This window comes from Portunus trituberculatus, chromosome 15 (assembly GCF_017591435.1).
Source record: "Portunus trituberculatus isolate SZX2019 chromosome 15, ASM1759143v1, whole genome shotgun sequence".
NCBI lineage: Eukaryota > Metazoa > Arthropoda > Malacostraca > Decapoda > Portunidae > Portunus > Portunus trituberculatus.
The window spans coordinates 8,472,767-8,489,022 of NC_059269.1; the positions used below are offsets into that span (position 1 = coordinate 8,472,767).

The 16,256-nt window shown below is 37.5% G+C and overlaps 1 protein-coding gene across 1 annotated transcript in view; it reads left to right on the forward strand.

Annotated features, from left to right (window-relative positions):
• The first annotated feature begins 326 nt into the window (after positions 1 to 326).
• LOC123504228 (armadillo segment polarity protein-like) overlaps positions 327 to 16,256 on the forward strand; it is a 43,681-nt gene continuing 27,751 nt past the window's right edge. The window contains exon 1 of the mRNA XM_045254591.1: positions 327 to 385. Within this exon, the coding sequence (XP_045110526.1) occupies positions 368 to 385 (18 nt within the window). The 5' untranslated portion in view covers positions 327 to 367. The remainder of the gene's footprint in view (positions 386 to 16,256) is intronic.

Below are 16,256 nucleotides of genomic sequence, written 5' to 3' on the forward strand. Positions count from 1 at the left end.
ATTAATTCACCCATTCATTTTACCATAAGAATATATAAATGTGCTTAAGACATTTGAAGTAATGAGTAGTCGGCATGAACGTCCTGCAGCCCCATAGTCTCGTCACAACTTAGTCTTCGCAGTGGAATTTATGGCGGACGCCCTCAGGAGGTGGCCGAGGGCTCTCAGGCCCTGAGCGATGTTATGTGGGATGGCGGCAAGTCAAAGAGATACCCACCTTAGAAACCGAGCCCCATACTGCTCCCCACAACGGTCTTACAGAATTTGAGGTTCAGTGTACTGTTTGTTGTGGTGTAGAACTCTTCACGTCAGTGGTATACAATATATTTACTGCTGTACTGAATCATTAAACCACTACAGTGTCGTGATGCTTAGTCATAGTGAGGTAAGTAGATGCAGAGCCTAATTGGAACACAAATTATGGAATAACGTCTACCTAATAATAGATGTGTGTGTGTGTGTGTGTGTGTGTGTGTGTGTGTGTGTGTGTGTGTGTGTGTGTGTGTGTGTGTGTAGAGGCACCGGCCAAGGGCAACAAATTTATATATAATGAAAAAAAAAAAAAAAAGTTGCAGATCCCAAGCAGTCAAAAGTAGTTTAGAATTTTGAGTGAAGGTTGTGTGTGTAATTAGATGCAGTTGATTTTGTGTGAAAGAAAAAAGTTGTCCTTAGAGGGTAGGCTGTGACTGCCCACACACACACACACACACACATCATAAAATGCTCAATAGAAAATGGAACAGTACCAGTAGAATGAAAAAGAGCTGAGGTAGTTCCCATATATATATATATATATATATATATATATATATATATATATATATATATATATATATATATATAAGAAGTGAAGGAAGAACCTTTAAATTACAGACCGGTATCACTAACTAGTGTAATATGGAAGATGTGTGAAAGAGTAATAAACAGTGGATCGAGTTTCTTGAAGACAACAAATTATTATCAAATAGCCAATTTGGTTTTAGAAAAGGTCGGTCGTGTGTAACAAATTTACTGAGTTTCTACTCTAGAATAGTTGATAGAGTACAAGAGAGAGAGGGATGGATTGACTGTATTTATTTGGATTTAAAAAAGGCGTTTGATAAAGTGCCACATGAAAGATTACTGTGGAAGTTAGAGGAGAAGGGTGGCTTAAAAGGAAGCACATTGAGATGGATGGAAAATTATTTGAGGGGGAGAGAAATAAGGACGGTAGTTAAAGATATGAAGTCAAGTGGAGAGCAGTAGAAAGCGGAGTGCCACAGGGTCAGTATTGGCGCCAATACTTTTCTCATATATATAACAACATGCCAGGAGTGAACAGCTACATAAATCTGTTTGCGGACGATGCGAAACTGTGCAGAGTTATAAAGCAAAAGAGGATTGTGAAATACTGCAGGAAGACCTAAATAAGATCTGGAAATGGAGTAAAAGTGGGAGATGGAATTCAATGTGGACAAAAGCCATGTCATGGAAATGGGAAAAGTGAAAGACGACCAGTGGGAATCTATAAGATGGGAGATGGAGTAGAACTAGAGAAAGTAAAAAGGAAAAGGACTTAGGAGTGACGGTGGAAGAAAACAATCAACCAGTAAGCCATATTGATAGAATTTTCAGAGACATATAATTTGCTAAGGAATATTGGATTAGCATTTCACTACATGGACAAAGAAATGATGAAGAAATTGATAAGTACTATAATAAGACCCAGATTGGAATATGCAGGAGTTGTGTGGACTCCCTATAAAAAGAAACACATAAGGAAGTTGGAGAGACTACAAAAAATGGCTACAAGAATGGTTCCAGAATTTGAAGGGATGACATATGAGGAGAGACTAAAGGCTGTGGATCTACCAACCCTGGAACAGAGAAGGGAGAGAGGGGATCTGATACAAGTTTATAAATTGATTAACGGAATGGATCAAGTGAGAAACTGATCCTGAGAGAAGAATATGACATTCGAAGCACAAGATCGCATAGTAAAAAACTGAGGAAGGGAAGATGTCTGAGAGATGTTAAAAAATATAGTTTCCCGCAAAGATGTGTCGAGACATATATATATATATATATATATATATATATATATATATATATATATATATATATATATATATATATATATATATATATATAAGAAGTGAAGGAAGAACCTTTAAATTACAGACCGGTATCACTAACTAGTGTAATATGGAAGATGTGTGAAAGAGTAATAAACAGTGGATCGAGTTTCTTGAAGACAACAAATTATTATCAAATAGCCAATTTGGTTTTAGAAAAGGTCGGTCGTGTAACAAATTTACTGAGTTTCTACTCTAGAATAGTTGATAGAGTACAAGAGAGAGAGGGATGGATTGACTGTATTTATTTGGACTTAAAAAAGGCGTTTGATAAAGTACCACATGAAAGATCACTGTGGAAGTTAGAGGAGAAGGGTGACTTAAAAGGAAGCACATTGAGATGGATGGAAAATTATTTGAGGGGGAGAGAAATAAGGACGGTAGTTAAAGATATGAAGTCAAGTGGAGAGCAGTAGAAAGCGGAGTGCCACAGGGTCAGTATTGCGCCAATACTTTTTCTCATATATATAACAACATGCCAGGAGTGAACAGCTACATAAATCTGTTTGAACGATGCGAAACTGTGCAGAGTTATAAAGCAAAAGAGGATTGTGAAATACTGCAGGAAGACCTAAATAAGATCTGGAATGGAGTAAAAGTGGGAGATGGAATTCAATGTGGACAAAAGCCATGTCATGGAAATGGGAAAGAGTGAAAGACGACCAGTGGGAATCTATAAGATGGGAGATGGAGTAGAACTAGAGAAACTAAAAAAGGAAAAGGACTTAGGAGTGACGGTGGAAGAAAACAATCAACCAGTAAGCCATATTGATAGAATTTTCAGACATATAATTTTCTAAGGAATATTGGATTAGCAGTTCATTACATGGTCAAAGAAATAATAAAGAAATTGATAAGTACTATAATAAGACCCAGATTGGAATATGCAGGAGTTGTGTGGACTCCCATAAAAAGAAACACATAAGGAAGTTGGAGAGACTACAAAAAATGGCTACAAGAATGGTTCCAGAATTTGAAGGGATGACATATGAGGAGAGACTAAAGGCTGTGGATCTACCAACCCTGGAACAGAGAAGGAGAGAGGGATCTGATACAAGTTTATAAATTGATTAACGGAATGGATCAAGTGAGAAACTGATCCTGAGAGAAGAATATGACATTCGAAGCACAAGATCGCATAGTAAAAACTGAGGAAGGAAGATGTCTGAGAGATGTTAAAAATATAGTTTCCCGCAAAGATGTGTCGAGACATATATATATATATATATATATATATATATATATATATATATATATATATATATATATATATATATATATATAAGAAGTGAAGGAAGAACCTTTAAATTACAGACCGGTATCACTAACTAGTGTAATATGGAAGATGTGTGAAAGAGTAATAAACAGTGGATCGAGTTTCTTGAAGACAACAAATTATTATCAAATAGCCAATTTGGTTTTAGAAAAGGTCGGTCGTGTGTAACAAATTTACTGAGTTTCTACTCTAGAATAGTTGATAGAGTACAAGAGAGAGAGGGATGGATTGACTGTATTTATTTGGACTTAAAAAAGGCGTTTGATAAAGTACCACATGAAAGATCACTGTGGAAGTTAGAGGAGAAGGGTGACTTAAAAGGAAGCACATTGAGATGGATGGAAAATTATTTGAGGGGGGAGAGAAATAAGGGCGGTAGTTAAAGATATGAAGTCTAAGTGGAGAGCAATAGAAAGCGGAGTGCCACATTTGTCAGTATTGGCGCCGATACTTTTTCTCATATATATAAGCAATATGCCAGGAGTGACGAGCTACATAAATCTGTTTGCGAACGATGCGAAACTGTGCAGAGTTATAAAGCAAAAAGAGGATTGTGAAATACTGCAGGAAGACCTAGATAAGATCTGGAATTGGAGTAAATAGTGGGAGATGGAATTCAATGTGGACAAAAGCCATGTCATGGAAATGGGAAAGTGTGAAAGACGACCAGTGGGAATCTATAAGATGGGAGATGGAGTAGAACTAGAGAAACTAAAAAAGGAAAAGGACTTAGGAGTGACGGTGGAAGAAAACAATCAACCAGTAAGCCATATTGATAGAATTTTCAGACATATAATTTTCTAAGGAATATTGGATTAGCAGTTCATTACATGGTCAAAGAAATAATAAAGAAATTGATAAGTACTATAATAAGACCCAGATTGGAATATGCAGGAGTTGTGTGGACTCCCCATAAAAAGTAACACATAAGGAAGTTGGAGAGACTACAAAAAATGGCTACAAGAATGGTTCCAGAATTTGAAGGGATGACATATGAGGAGAGACTAAAGGCTGTGGATCTACCAACCCTGGAACAGAGAAGGGAGAGAGGGGATCTGATACAAGTTTATAAATTGATTAACGGAATGGATCAAGTGAGAAACTGATCCTGAGAGAAGAATATGACATTCGAAGCACAAGATCGCATAGTAAAAAACTGAGGAAGGGAAGATGTCTGAGAGATGTTAAAAAATATAGTTTCCCGCAAAGATGTGTCGAGACATATATATATATATATATATATATATATATATATATATATATATATATATATATATATATATATATAAGAAGTGAAGGAAGAACCTTTAAATTACAGACCGGTATCACTAACTAGTGTAATATGGAAGATGTGTGAAAGAGTAATAAACAGTGGATCGAGTTTCTTGAAGACAACAAATTATTATCAAATAGCCAATTTGGTTTTAGAAAAGGTCGGTCGTGTAACAAATTTACTGAGTTTCTACTCTAGAATAGTTGATAGAGTACAAGAGAGAGGATGGATTGAATGTATTTATTTGGATTTAAAAAAGGCGTTTGATAAAGTGCCACATGAAAGATTACTTTGGAAGTTAGAGGAGAAGGGTGGCTTAAAAGGAAGCACATTGAGATGGATGGAAAATTATTTGAGGGGGAGAGAAATAAGGACGGTAGTTAAAGATATGAAGTCCAAGTGGAGAGCAGTAGAAAGCGGAGTGCCACAGGGTCAGTATTGGCGCCAATACTTTTTCTCATATATATAACGACATGCCAGGAGTGAACAGCTACATAAATCTGTTTGCGAACGATGCGAAACTGTGCAGAGTTATAAAGCAAAAAGAGGATTGTGAAATACTGCAGGAAGACCTAAATAAGATCTGGAAATGGAGTAAAAAGTGGGAGATGGAATTCAATGTGGACAAAAGCCATGTCATGGAAATGGGAAAGAGTGAAAGACGACCAGTGGGAATCTATAAGATGGGAGATGGAGTAGAACTAGAGAAAGTAAAAAAGGAAAAGGACTTAGGAGTGACGATGGAAGAAAACAATCAACCAGTAAGCCATATTGATAGAATTTTCAGAGACATATAATTTGCTAAGGAATATTGGATTAGCATTTCACTACATGGACAAAGAAATGATGAAGAAATTGATAAGTACTATAATAAGACCCAGATTGGAATATGCAGGAGTTGTGTGGACCCCCCATAAAAAGAAACACATAAGGAAGTTGGAGAGACTACAAAAAATGGCTACAAGAATGGTTCCAGAATTTGAAGGGATGACATATGAGGAGAGACTAAAGGCTATGGATCTACCAACCCTGGAACAGAGAAGGGAGAGAGGGGATCTGATACAAGTTTATAAATTGATTAACGGAATGGATCAAGTGAGAAACTGATCCTGAGAGAAGAATATGACATTCGAAGCACAAGATCGCATAGTAAAAAACTGAGGAAGGGAAGATGTCTGAGAGATGTTAAAAAATATAGTTTCCCGCAAAGATGTGTCGAGACATATATATATATATATATATATATATATATATATATATATATATATATATATATATATATATATATATATATATATATATACTATATATATGCATATGCACGTACACACACGATCAAAGGCCAGGCTACGGTTGACATTATCGAAAACTTATCATCTTAACCACTTTAAGTGGACTTCAGTAGACGTTAGTGAGGTTTTCGAGGGAGTTGTTGATGTTACTGATAGTTTGTTAACAAGAATTCTACATCACTAACGGGAAAAGAAAATAACGCTTATGGCAATCAATATATCATATTTCTCTTCTCTGAAAATATCTCCAAGTGAAGATCTTAATTATTTGAAAATGCAATACTAGAAATACAATTTTTGCTTGTCCAGTATAAATGTCTGAGTTTAAGCTACGACAGCGCCGCAAGAAATAGTTCGGCATTTTCATATTTGTGACAAAAAAATTACTTTCAGCTTCCGTGAAGGTCAACTTTAGGTAAAGGCATGTGGATCTCTTCCCGTATATTTAGCCACCTCATTAAAGTATGAAACACAAGTATGCGTGGAGAAGACCACCGGGAAGTCCATGAAATCGAAGACAGCGGGTTACAACGAAAGTGCTCCCGCAAGTAAGGCATGTGTGAACTCACTCGCGAAACAGTAGAAAAGAGAATGTGCGTTCATGTCCACTACTTATTATGTAGTTGTCGTCAATGAATAATACACGCACACATACACACACACACATCGTGGAAATGCAGTTTTGTGTTATTTTCATTCCTGTGTGCATCAAGAGTTTTCTCAGTGGCGCGGCTCGAGGGATGCTGAATAAAACCCGCGAGTGCATTCAACAGTGTGTGCAGGTCGTCACATTTTATATCCATCTTTTTTTTCCCCCTTTATCAGTCACAAAAGACGGGAAATATAAATGAGGCAGGAATTTCATAGGTATTTTTTTTATAGACATAATGTTACCGACTTCAAGAAATGTTAACGTGAAACACACACACACACACACACACACACACACACACACACACACACACACACACACACACACACACACACACACACACACACACACACACAAAGTAAGTCGCACCCCAAGGGAATTGACTGAGAGGTTACGGATAAATATAAACACTGTACGTGATATATTCCTTCACTCACTCCTTTCTTGTCAATATACATCTCACATTGAGGATGCCGCATGGACTTGTTTGTCTCCTGGCAGATGGTTTTCATTACTCCTTCCTGCTCATTTACAACATCAAGCATCAAATTTTTCAACATTTCTTTTTATTGTTACCTTCAAGATACAGTTCCTTTAGCTTGGCAGTTTGTTTTCATCTTTTACATGTAGTTTTCTCGCTATTCATCATCATATCTACTTCTCAAACATAAGGATAATGCGCTCTCTCTCTCTCTCTCTCTCTCTCTCTCTCTCTCTCTCTCTCTCTCTCTCTCTCTCTCTCTCTCTCTCTCTCTCTCTCTCTGTATTCACGGTCAGCATGAAACACATCAACTCGGCCATCTTTACCTCCAGTACAGTCCCCATCCCCACCCACTCCTCCGTCACCCTCACCCCCCCACGCTCCCTTTTCAGAAAATGCACTCACGGTTTGCTTCAATCCTTGATCCTCTAGCAAATGGGATCGGCGGCACTCGTCTCCATGGTAACGTTTGGAGGAAGAGGAGTGGGTAGTGCGGAGGTTGAGGGGGTTAGGGTGTTAGGTGATGTGGGAAGGCGGGTAGGAGCTGCTGGGGCCTTTAGGTTGTGCCTCCCTGAGTGTCTCTTGGGGATGTGTGTTACAGAAATTTGAAGCGACAACCGCGCTATAGCTGAACCGTGTGGTCATGACACACACACACACACACACACACACACACACACGAGTTCATTTATTTGTCTACAGCCTTATCTGTTTTTCTAGCCCCTGTTATTCGGTGATGGTATGAAAGTTCTTATGTGAATGTACTGATATGGTAATGGCAAGAACGAAGTGAAACTGTGAAATAGAAATACAGAAATAACATTTCTACAAGAATATCTCTAATAATGCTGTGCCACATCTTTATTCCCATTCTTACATGTTTTCTTTTGTTGTTGTTGCTATTGTTGTTGTTCCTGCTGCTTCTGTTGTTGTTGTTATTGTTGCTGGTGTTGGTGCTGTTGTTGTTGTTGTAATTACTGCTGTTTCTGTTGATATTACTAATACTGTTATTGTCGTTGTTGTTGTTGTTGTTACTGCTGCTGCTGCTGTTGCTGTTGTTGTTGCTGTTGCTGATGGTTGTGGTTGCGGTTATGGTCGCTGTTTTATAGTGATGTAGTGAATAGTGAATATATAATATAGTGGTGATGCTCCGCCGGGCTGAGCGGAAAATCGGAGATCCCCGGCTTCTCGAGCATCTGGAGATGTATACGCAAGGCGAAGGAGGAATGACGGCCGCTAAGAGGCGTCTCGCCCACACTGCATCACCTGTACCCCAGCCAGATAAACGGCCCTCGAGTACTGATCCATGTGAGCCATCGGGACTCATGCAGAGATGCAGGAGTGGCAGCAGCGGCAGCAGCAGCGACGGCAATGCGGCAGCAGCAGATGCCGTATTTCGTTGGGTACGGTACACCAGGGCGGGCTGCTCCCAGTTCAGAACCACAATGCGGACTACTCTCTGTCCATCATTGAGTCACTGTCAAGACACTAAAGATCCTCAGGAGAATGAAGGAGACGTGTCTTCAAGGAGTGGGGACAGAACACCTTACGGCAGGTGTGAGAAGAACAACGATGAACTCCTTCTACCTCTGTATACTCCTCGGGGATAGGAGCTCGTTACTGTGGTCATGTCACCATTGTGTAACAGTGCGGCGACACCTGCGCTATCGTTGAGGACGACTAATCTAACTGTGCCTGGCAGCAAACTAACCATGCGGCGGTCTATTACTACTGAAGTACATCCTTCTTTCCTTGTTCCCTATACCATCCTTTAGCTTTTCCTCTCTTCCCCGCTCAGCCTATTCATCTTCCCCCTCTCTCTCTTTCACCATTACCATTATCATTCGTTCCGTCGTGCCTGTGTAATCATAGGTGGTGTTTCTTTACTTCTTTATAACTTTAACGCTTTAAAAATTATATGTTTTTGTTATTAATCTATGTAACTACTGCACGAGAGAGAGAGAGAGAGAGAGAGAGAGAGAGAGAGAGAGAGAGAGAGAGAGAGAGAGTGAAGCGTGTGGTGGTTCTACTACTACTACTACTACTACTACTGCTGCTGCTGCTGCTGCTGCTGCTGCTGCTGCTGCTGCTGCTGCTGCTAGCAATACCACTACTATTATTATTATTACCATAGGTGATTATGATAGTGATGATGATGATTATTGTTATTATGACAATAATAATAATAATGATTATGATGACAATAATAATAATAATAATAATAATAATAATAATAATAATAAAAGTAACAACAACAACGATAATATAGAAAAAGAAAAAAGATGTAGTAGTAGTAGCAGCAGTATTTGTAGTAGTAGTAGTAGTATTAGTAGTAGTAATAGTAGTAGTTGTAGTAATAGTAGTAGTTGTAGTAATAGTAGCAGCAGCAGTAGTAGCAGTAGATGAAGCAGAATAAAAATAAAAAAAAATAAAAAAATGATCATGAAGGAAAATGTTTCGGGGGAAAAAGACAACTCAGGAAAGGAAACGAAAAAAAAAATATATATATGTGAAGACATGGAGAAGAAAGTGTGTGTGTGTGTGTGTGTCGCGTCTAGCCAGAGTACACGAATCAATACGTGTAGTGGTGGTGGTGGTGGTGGTAGTGGTTATGTAGGGAGCACTGAGAACGATTGTCCGAGTAACTCTCCAGGGATTCATTCCATACACCGAAACCAAACCAACCTCCTGCAGAGCTCGGTGTTTCTCAAATGTTTCGTTGCTTCTTTGTTAACTTTTACCTAGCTCGTTCTTAATTATGAAGGTCATGGTTGTCTTCTGAGGTGTTTTCCTGGACACTGATAACTATTTTATATCCTTAATGAGAAAATAGAAGATTTCGACAAGTAATCTATTTTGATATAGAAGAGAGTTTAGATATGTAAGACTCCTTAAAAGACGTTAGTTCACTATACACCTTTTCAATAATATAATTATATGCTGTTTCTACTAAATGTTTGTGTTTTGTGTTTTGTCATTCGAGGTGAGTAACAAGTAAGAGAATTTAAGGTGTTGTTTTCAGGAACATGTTACCCGTTACTTTGCTATTCGTTTGGGTTATGTTATTGGAGATGAATAACAAGATGGAGAATATTAGGTGTAGCGAGAAGTGGAGAAGTTTGGCTACCAGCTTTGTTCAACAAGCTCCCATCTGTGTTTTTAATTTATTACTAGGAATATAATTAACCGTGAGTTATTGGTATTATTATCATTATTAAACGTTAAAACAATGATCACGTAATTAGTCATAATTGAGGTGTCATTATGAAATAAATCGGACGTTTCCTCTGATCACCGCAGTCGAATCTCTCTCTCTCTCTCTCTCTCTCTCTCTCTCTCTCTCTCTCTCTCTCTCTCTCTCCATTCTATTATATCAACGTTAAATCATTCTGAACTGATAAAACGTAGAAGCCGGATCTCACTGGCAGACGGACAGAGAGACAAGCAAAATTTCACTTATACACATTAATACATAGCCTGCATTGCGTTTATTTAGATACTGAATTTGTGAATATAAATTTCCGTCCTTGTTTGGTATTTTACACATTGTTTGCTTTCAGTCGCGTGCCTGTTTGCCTCTTTTCCTTCTTTACTGCCTGATTGCTTACTCAAATAGCTATTTGTTTGCTATTCTTCTTGTCGTACATGTGCAATTTGTGGTGATGGTGGTGATGGTGATGGTGATGGTGTGTGCAGGGAATAGGGATAGTAGTGGTAGTGGTGAAAAGTGATGGTGACAGCACAGGGGCAGACAGCAGCGGCGGCAATGTTAAGAGTAATGGTGGCTTTGAGAGAGAGAGAGAGAGAGAGAGAGAGAGAGAGAGAGAGAGAGAGAGAGAGTGTGTGTGTATGTGTGTGTGTGTGTTATCCATCATCGAAACTGATAAACATATGATACTGCTTTGGTCTCCACGTAACACACACACACACACACACACACACAGACGCACACACACACACACACACACACAGTGGACCATGTTATGTTGATCCGGGAAGTAAGGCCGTGGGGAATTGAGGGGTGGATGTTAGGAAGGGGAGATATGTGTGGGGGTGTGAGGGGCGAGGTATACTGGATGATGATCTCTTTAATGAGTAGATAATATCTTTCACAATTTTGAGTATCAGAAGGGATGAGGATGATGATTGTGATGATTATGGTGTTGATGTTGATGATGATGAAGTTGGTCTTTGCATGATCTCTCTCTCTCTCTCTCTCTCTCTCTCTCTCTCTCTCTCTCTCTCTCTGACATCCAACGGTGCATCAAGTAAATTCAACAAATTATAGAGTTATATCAATATACGTAAAGTTTTTTTTTATTTTTCTTTAGAAGCATACGCGCAGGAATTTACGTAGTCTGCCTTTTCTAACATTTTATCGCCTTATCTCGACTATTTTTAACAGACCTTAGTGGAAGTTACCAAGTTTTCAAGGATCTTTTCATACCTCTAGTGACAATTTTCTGCAAGGATTCTGTATCACCATCGAAAAGAAAAAAAAAGGGTTTTCGTGGCAACCGACTATATAGCCATCTCTGTGGTCTCTGAAAACAATCTTGATGAGAAAAGTTTAAGAGTATATATGTTTTACATTCTAATTAGTGCTGTAGTCAAATCCTAGGAAGAGCATTGGTTTTGTGAAATCAGAGGATGGTTCAGATGGGTGGAGCAGAGCAGAAAGCGAGACGTAAATACAGTTATGGAAGGTGTGGAGCCAAGAGCATGACTCACGAGATAAGAGCGTGTAAAATGATATTCCTTCCATTAATATTTATAGTCTAGCGAGCATATTCGATTCAGTCTGCTTTGTAGAGAGAAATTTATAGGGATTTTTTTTCTAAATCTTTATTTTTTATATCGTAATGTTAAGTTTGACAGTCTTTTAATGCTATCATAATTCACATAATATATTAAATTTTCTTTACCCATTCTAGTCCTCGGCGAAATAATGCCTCAGAGCCTTAAAGCAGACTTGTATCAAGAGTTTCTTTTTTACTCTACCAAAGACGTTAGAAAGCGGAACGAAATGACAATAACAATCTTGTTAAGAAAAGAAGGGTCGCTATTACTAGTGACTGAGGGTTCTTACACAAAGATTCGGCTTTGTGGTAGTTGACTATGTTAGTGCTTCTCTTGGCAAGAAAAACGTCCATCCACATTGCAAGTGTATTATGGAACAAGAAATTTGTTTTCATGTCCCACAAAACAAATCAGAGTAGTATATGAGAACAGTAACCGATTACAGAAGAATGTTACATGATGAATCTAATGATACACATTAAGCAAGGTGAAATGGTGCCCGCTGCTGGTCGAAACTAATCTTGAAATTATTATGTCATTGATATTACAGACCACAACAAAAGTAAAAATCGCGAAGGAGGTCTTTTTTTTCCGAAGTGAATGGAATCGGATGGAGTATGCTGTGTTTGCACTAGTATTTCTCATCATAGTACAAGTACAAAAATTGAAAGAAAATCTTAGAACACCAAAATTAGTTTCCTTTGGAATATGATGGTATGCTACACATCACTTCAAAAAGTAGTTCCTATTTATCCGTGTTCTCGTAGAAAGGATCTCTATCTTATATTGCTAAAAATATAAAGTCGGTGAAAGACAACCGCCAATGATTGAGTGACTTTAATAAGAGCAGTAGACTATTTCTAGTAATGCTAACATGAAAATGATCGTTTCAAAGTTTCAGAACACTGAAAAAAATGCAGCCCAAATTATGGTGAATATTTCAAAGGAGCATATAATACTGTATATTTCAGGAGAGTATTTTGAAACATTGGTTTCTCATCACAACCATTTCCATAGGCCACATAAATAATTTATTAGGTTCTCATGACTGTTTCTCTAGTTCTCTAGTTAAGAATGTAGAAATCTAATCAATATATCACTAGAACCATAGAAAACACTCTTTGAAACTTGTGTAACTTTAAGAAGAGCCTTTTGAAAGTAGTGAATTGAGGTAAGGACAGAAATATTTCGGAATATTTCGGAATATGACACATTTTCCCTCTTCCCACACAAGAACTTGGGCCGGAACGTAGCCTTAGTATGCGCATAAGAGGAATACATACAAGAGTAGGGATACGTGAGCGAGGTCGGCGAGTCATTCTTCCTTGTGACGTCATCTTACGGGTGAAAGCTGATTGTGTACATCCGCTCCTTAGTATTGTCGTGGGTTTCTCTCTCTCTCTCTCTCTCTCTCTCTCTCTCAGGATACGATGTGATTTTTTTTCTTCATCTCCTCCTCCTCCTCCTCCTCCTCCTCCTCCTCCTCCTCCTCCTCCTCCTCCTCCTCCTCCTCCTCTTCTTCTTCTTCTTCTTCTTCTTCTTCTTCTTCTTCTTCTTTGCTTGATTTACGTCTCCATGGTTACTTCCCTTTCCCAGTCGAAGAATTTATTGGTTTTGAAGCGCCAACTGAAACGTATCGGCGTCTTAATCTCGACTACTTGAACATGTCCTGCTGGAGGTTATTGGGTTTTGAATCTAGGGTGTTTATAATGATTTCTAGCAACATATAAAAAAAAAGGAGGGGCAGGAACCTAAATCATCATTGAGGAAAATATTGCGGGGTTTGAAAGTATGGTTGTAGTCTGGCGAGTGAATAACGGGCTTTAAAATACGGGTCTTGTGTTCTGGAAGTAGTGGTGACTGTGGTGGTGATGTTGGTATATAGTGCAGTAATGGTGGCGGTGGTGGCGATGGTAGTAGTAGTGGTGATAAGGTTATGTGACGGAGCGTAAAAGGGCTCATACACGTTCAAAAAAAGCGTCAAAATTTTGCATCAGAATTTTTATATGAAAATTTTGATGCAAAATTTGAGTGTGTGTAGGACGTTTTGATGTCAAAAAAAGATTTGAAGCAAAATTTTGATTGATCAAATCCGTTTGATATTTTTTGACGAGTCGTCAAATTTTTGATGCGTGTGTGGGCTCCTGTCAAAATTTTGATCAAACTGTTTAGTTCGCAGGTGACTGACGAGGAGACAGGATCGCCATGTCTGCGAAGAAGGAGGCCGAAAAGAAATTTTTGATTGAAGTTTTAGGAGTGTATCGGACTTTGCCAGCCTTGTGGAGAATTAAGTCGGATAATTATAGCAATCGTGCTAAGAAAGCCGAGGCCTATGACATTCTACTGCAGAAATATCGTGAGCATTTTACTTCCGCCATAGTAGAAGATCTGAAGAAAAAAATAAATAATCTGCAAACAAATTGACATGTCTGTAGGTTTCCGTTTTAAAACCAGTCTTTTGACCATTTCCAACGTTTACCAGGAGGTTTATCAGAGTCCAATGCGAACACTAGTGCTATGGCCACTGATGCATCCATGTCGAAGATTTTGACTATACTAAATTTTGATGGGAAAAACGCCTAAACGTGTGTGGGCAATTATGCATCAAAATTTTGTATCAAAGTTACACGTCAAAATTTTGATGCAAAATTTTGACGCTTTTTTTGAACGTGCATGGCCACCTTAAGTGAGGTGAAGATAACTAACTCTGTGGTGCGTTCAACAGCGCATTTGATTAGTTTATTGTTATGCCGTAATCCGTAGTAATTATTATTTGTGATATATTGTATGCTTTAACGCTCCGTCATAAGACCTTTTTTTTCCAATGACTAACAGAGGTAAGTGGATAGCGGCATTTTTTTATTTTTTTTTTATTGATGGTGCAGAATCCTTCACGAACTATCACTAGAATCATGAAAGCACCGTAAAAATCCAAATATTTTCCAACAGAATCCGTTGAAATTAGCTTGAATGAGACGGTTCCCTGCATAAAGCTCTCTTCTTTCTTTCATCTCTATTCTCTCCACCTCCCTAAAGCAAGATTTGACAAGTATTTAAGTCTTTCATCCTTTTTACTGACAATCTCCGAAACTCCCTGCTTGCTTCTGTATTAAACCTACCTGTGACATTAACTTTTTCAGCAAGATTTCGACACTTCTTTAATTTTGACCTTTATTTAGTTTATAGGTTATTATTATTATTATTATTATTATTATTATTATTATTATTATTATTATTATTATTATTATTATTATTATTATCATTATTATTATTATTATTATCAATATTATTATTATTATTGTTATTACTATTATTGTTAGTAGTAGTGATATTATTATTATTATTATTATTATTATTATTATTATTATTATTATTATTAGTAGTAGTAGTAGTAGTAGTAGTAGTAGTAGTAGTAGTAGTAGTAGCAGTAGTAGTGGTTTATTTATTTACTTATTTATTGATTTTTTTTATTATTATTTATTTATTTATCTTTTTATTTATTTATTTATCTATTCATTTATTTATTTTATCTATTTATTTTTATTTTTATTTATTCACCTATTTATTTATTCATTTATTCTTTTTTTTTTTTTTGTGATTGACACCTTCAGTGTACTTTTATCATGCCTATTTGTGGACCCTAGCCAACATATATGTGATTGAGCACTCTTACCAGTAACACAAGAGGCCATCATAATTGGTCCACGTCATTCACTGATTATTCAAAAGACGAGGTACAGTGCGCGAATTGATAAAAAAAATTGTGTTAAAATCTGATAAGAAATTCACAATACAAGGCTTTGTAAAATGAGAGGATTAGGAGTAAGTTTATTTAGTTTATTATATTTATCAGTCTCGGGAGCCTCGAGGCAGATGGACGAGTTTCGTAATGTGTAGCCTCTGTTCCTTCAGTAGCAAGTACATAATATGTACTTGCTACTGAGGAACAGAGGCTACACATTGTCCTTACATCCCCTATAATATAGGGAATGTAAGGACAATACCTCCACAGGCTATACAAAGCGCCAAACAGACAAGTCCATCTACTCTCCGCCTAGTGTATCCTTCACTCTTTCATCTCTTTCAATGGTAAACTCTGGAGCTCTCCATTTTTTTTTTTTTCTTTTTCCTTTTCTTCTCGCCACGACTCAAGACACGAAAACAAAACTTAACAAATTCCATATGGTTCTTCTCCTGTCAGCCCACTTTCACGCCTTTCTGTATTCATTCAAAGTAGCATTATAAGTGTTTTTCTTCAATACTTCTAGAAGAAGAAAAAAGAAGAAGAAGAATGGATGTAACTTTTCCGTATAGTAGTTTACATTTCCTTGAAGCAAGAAAGTAGACGAGATTACGTAATTTTTCTTG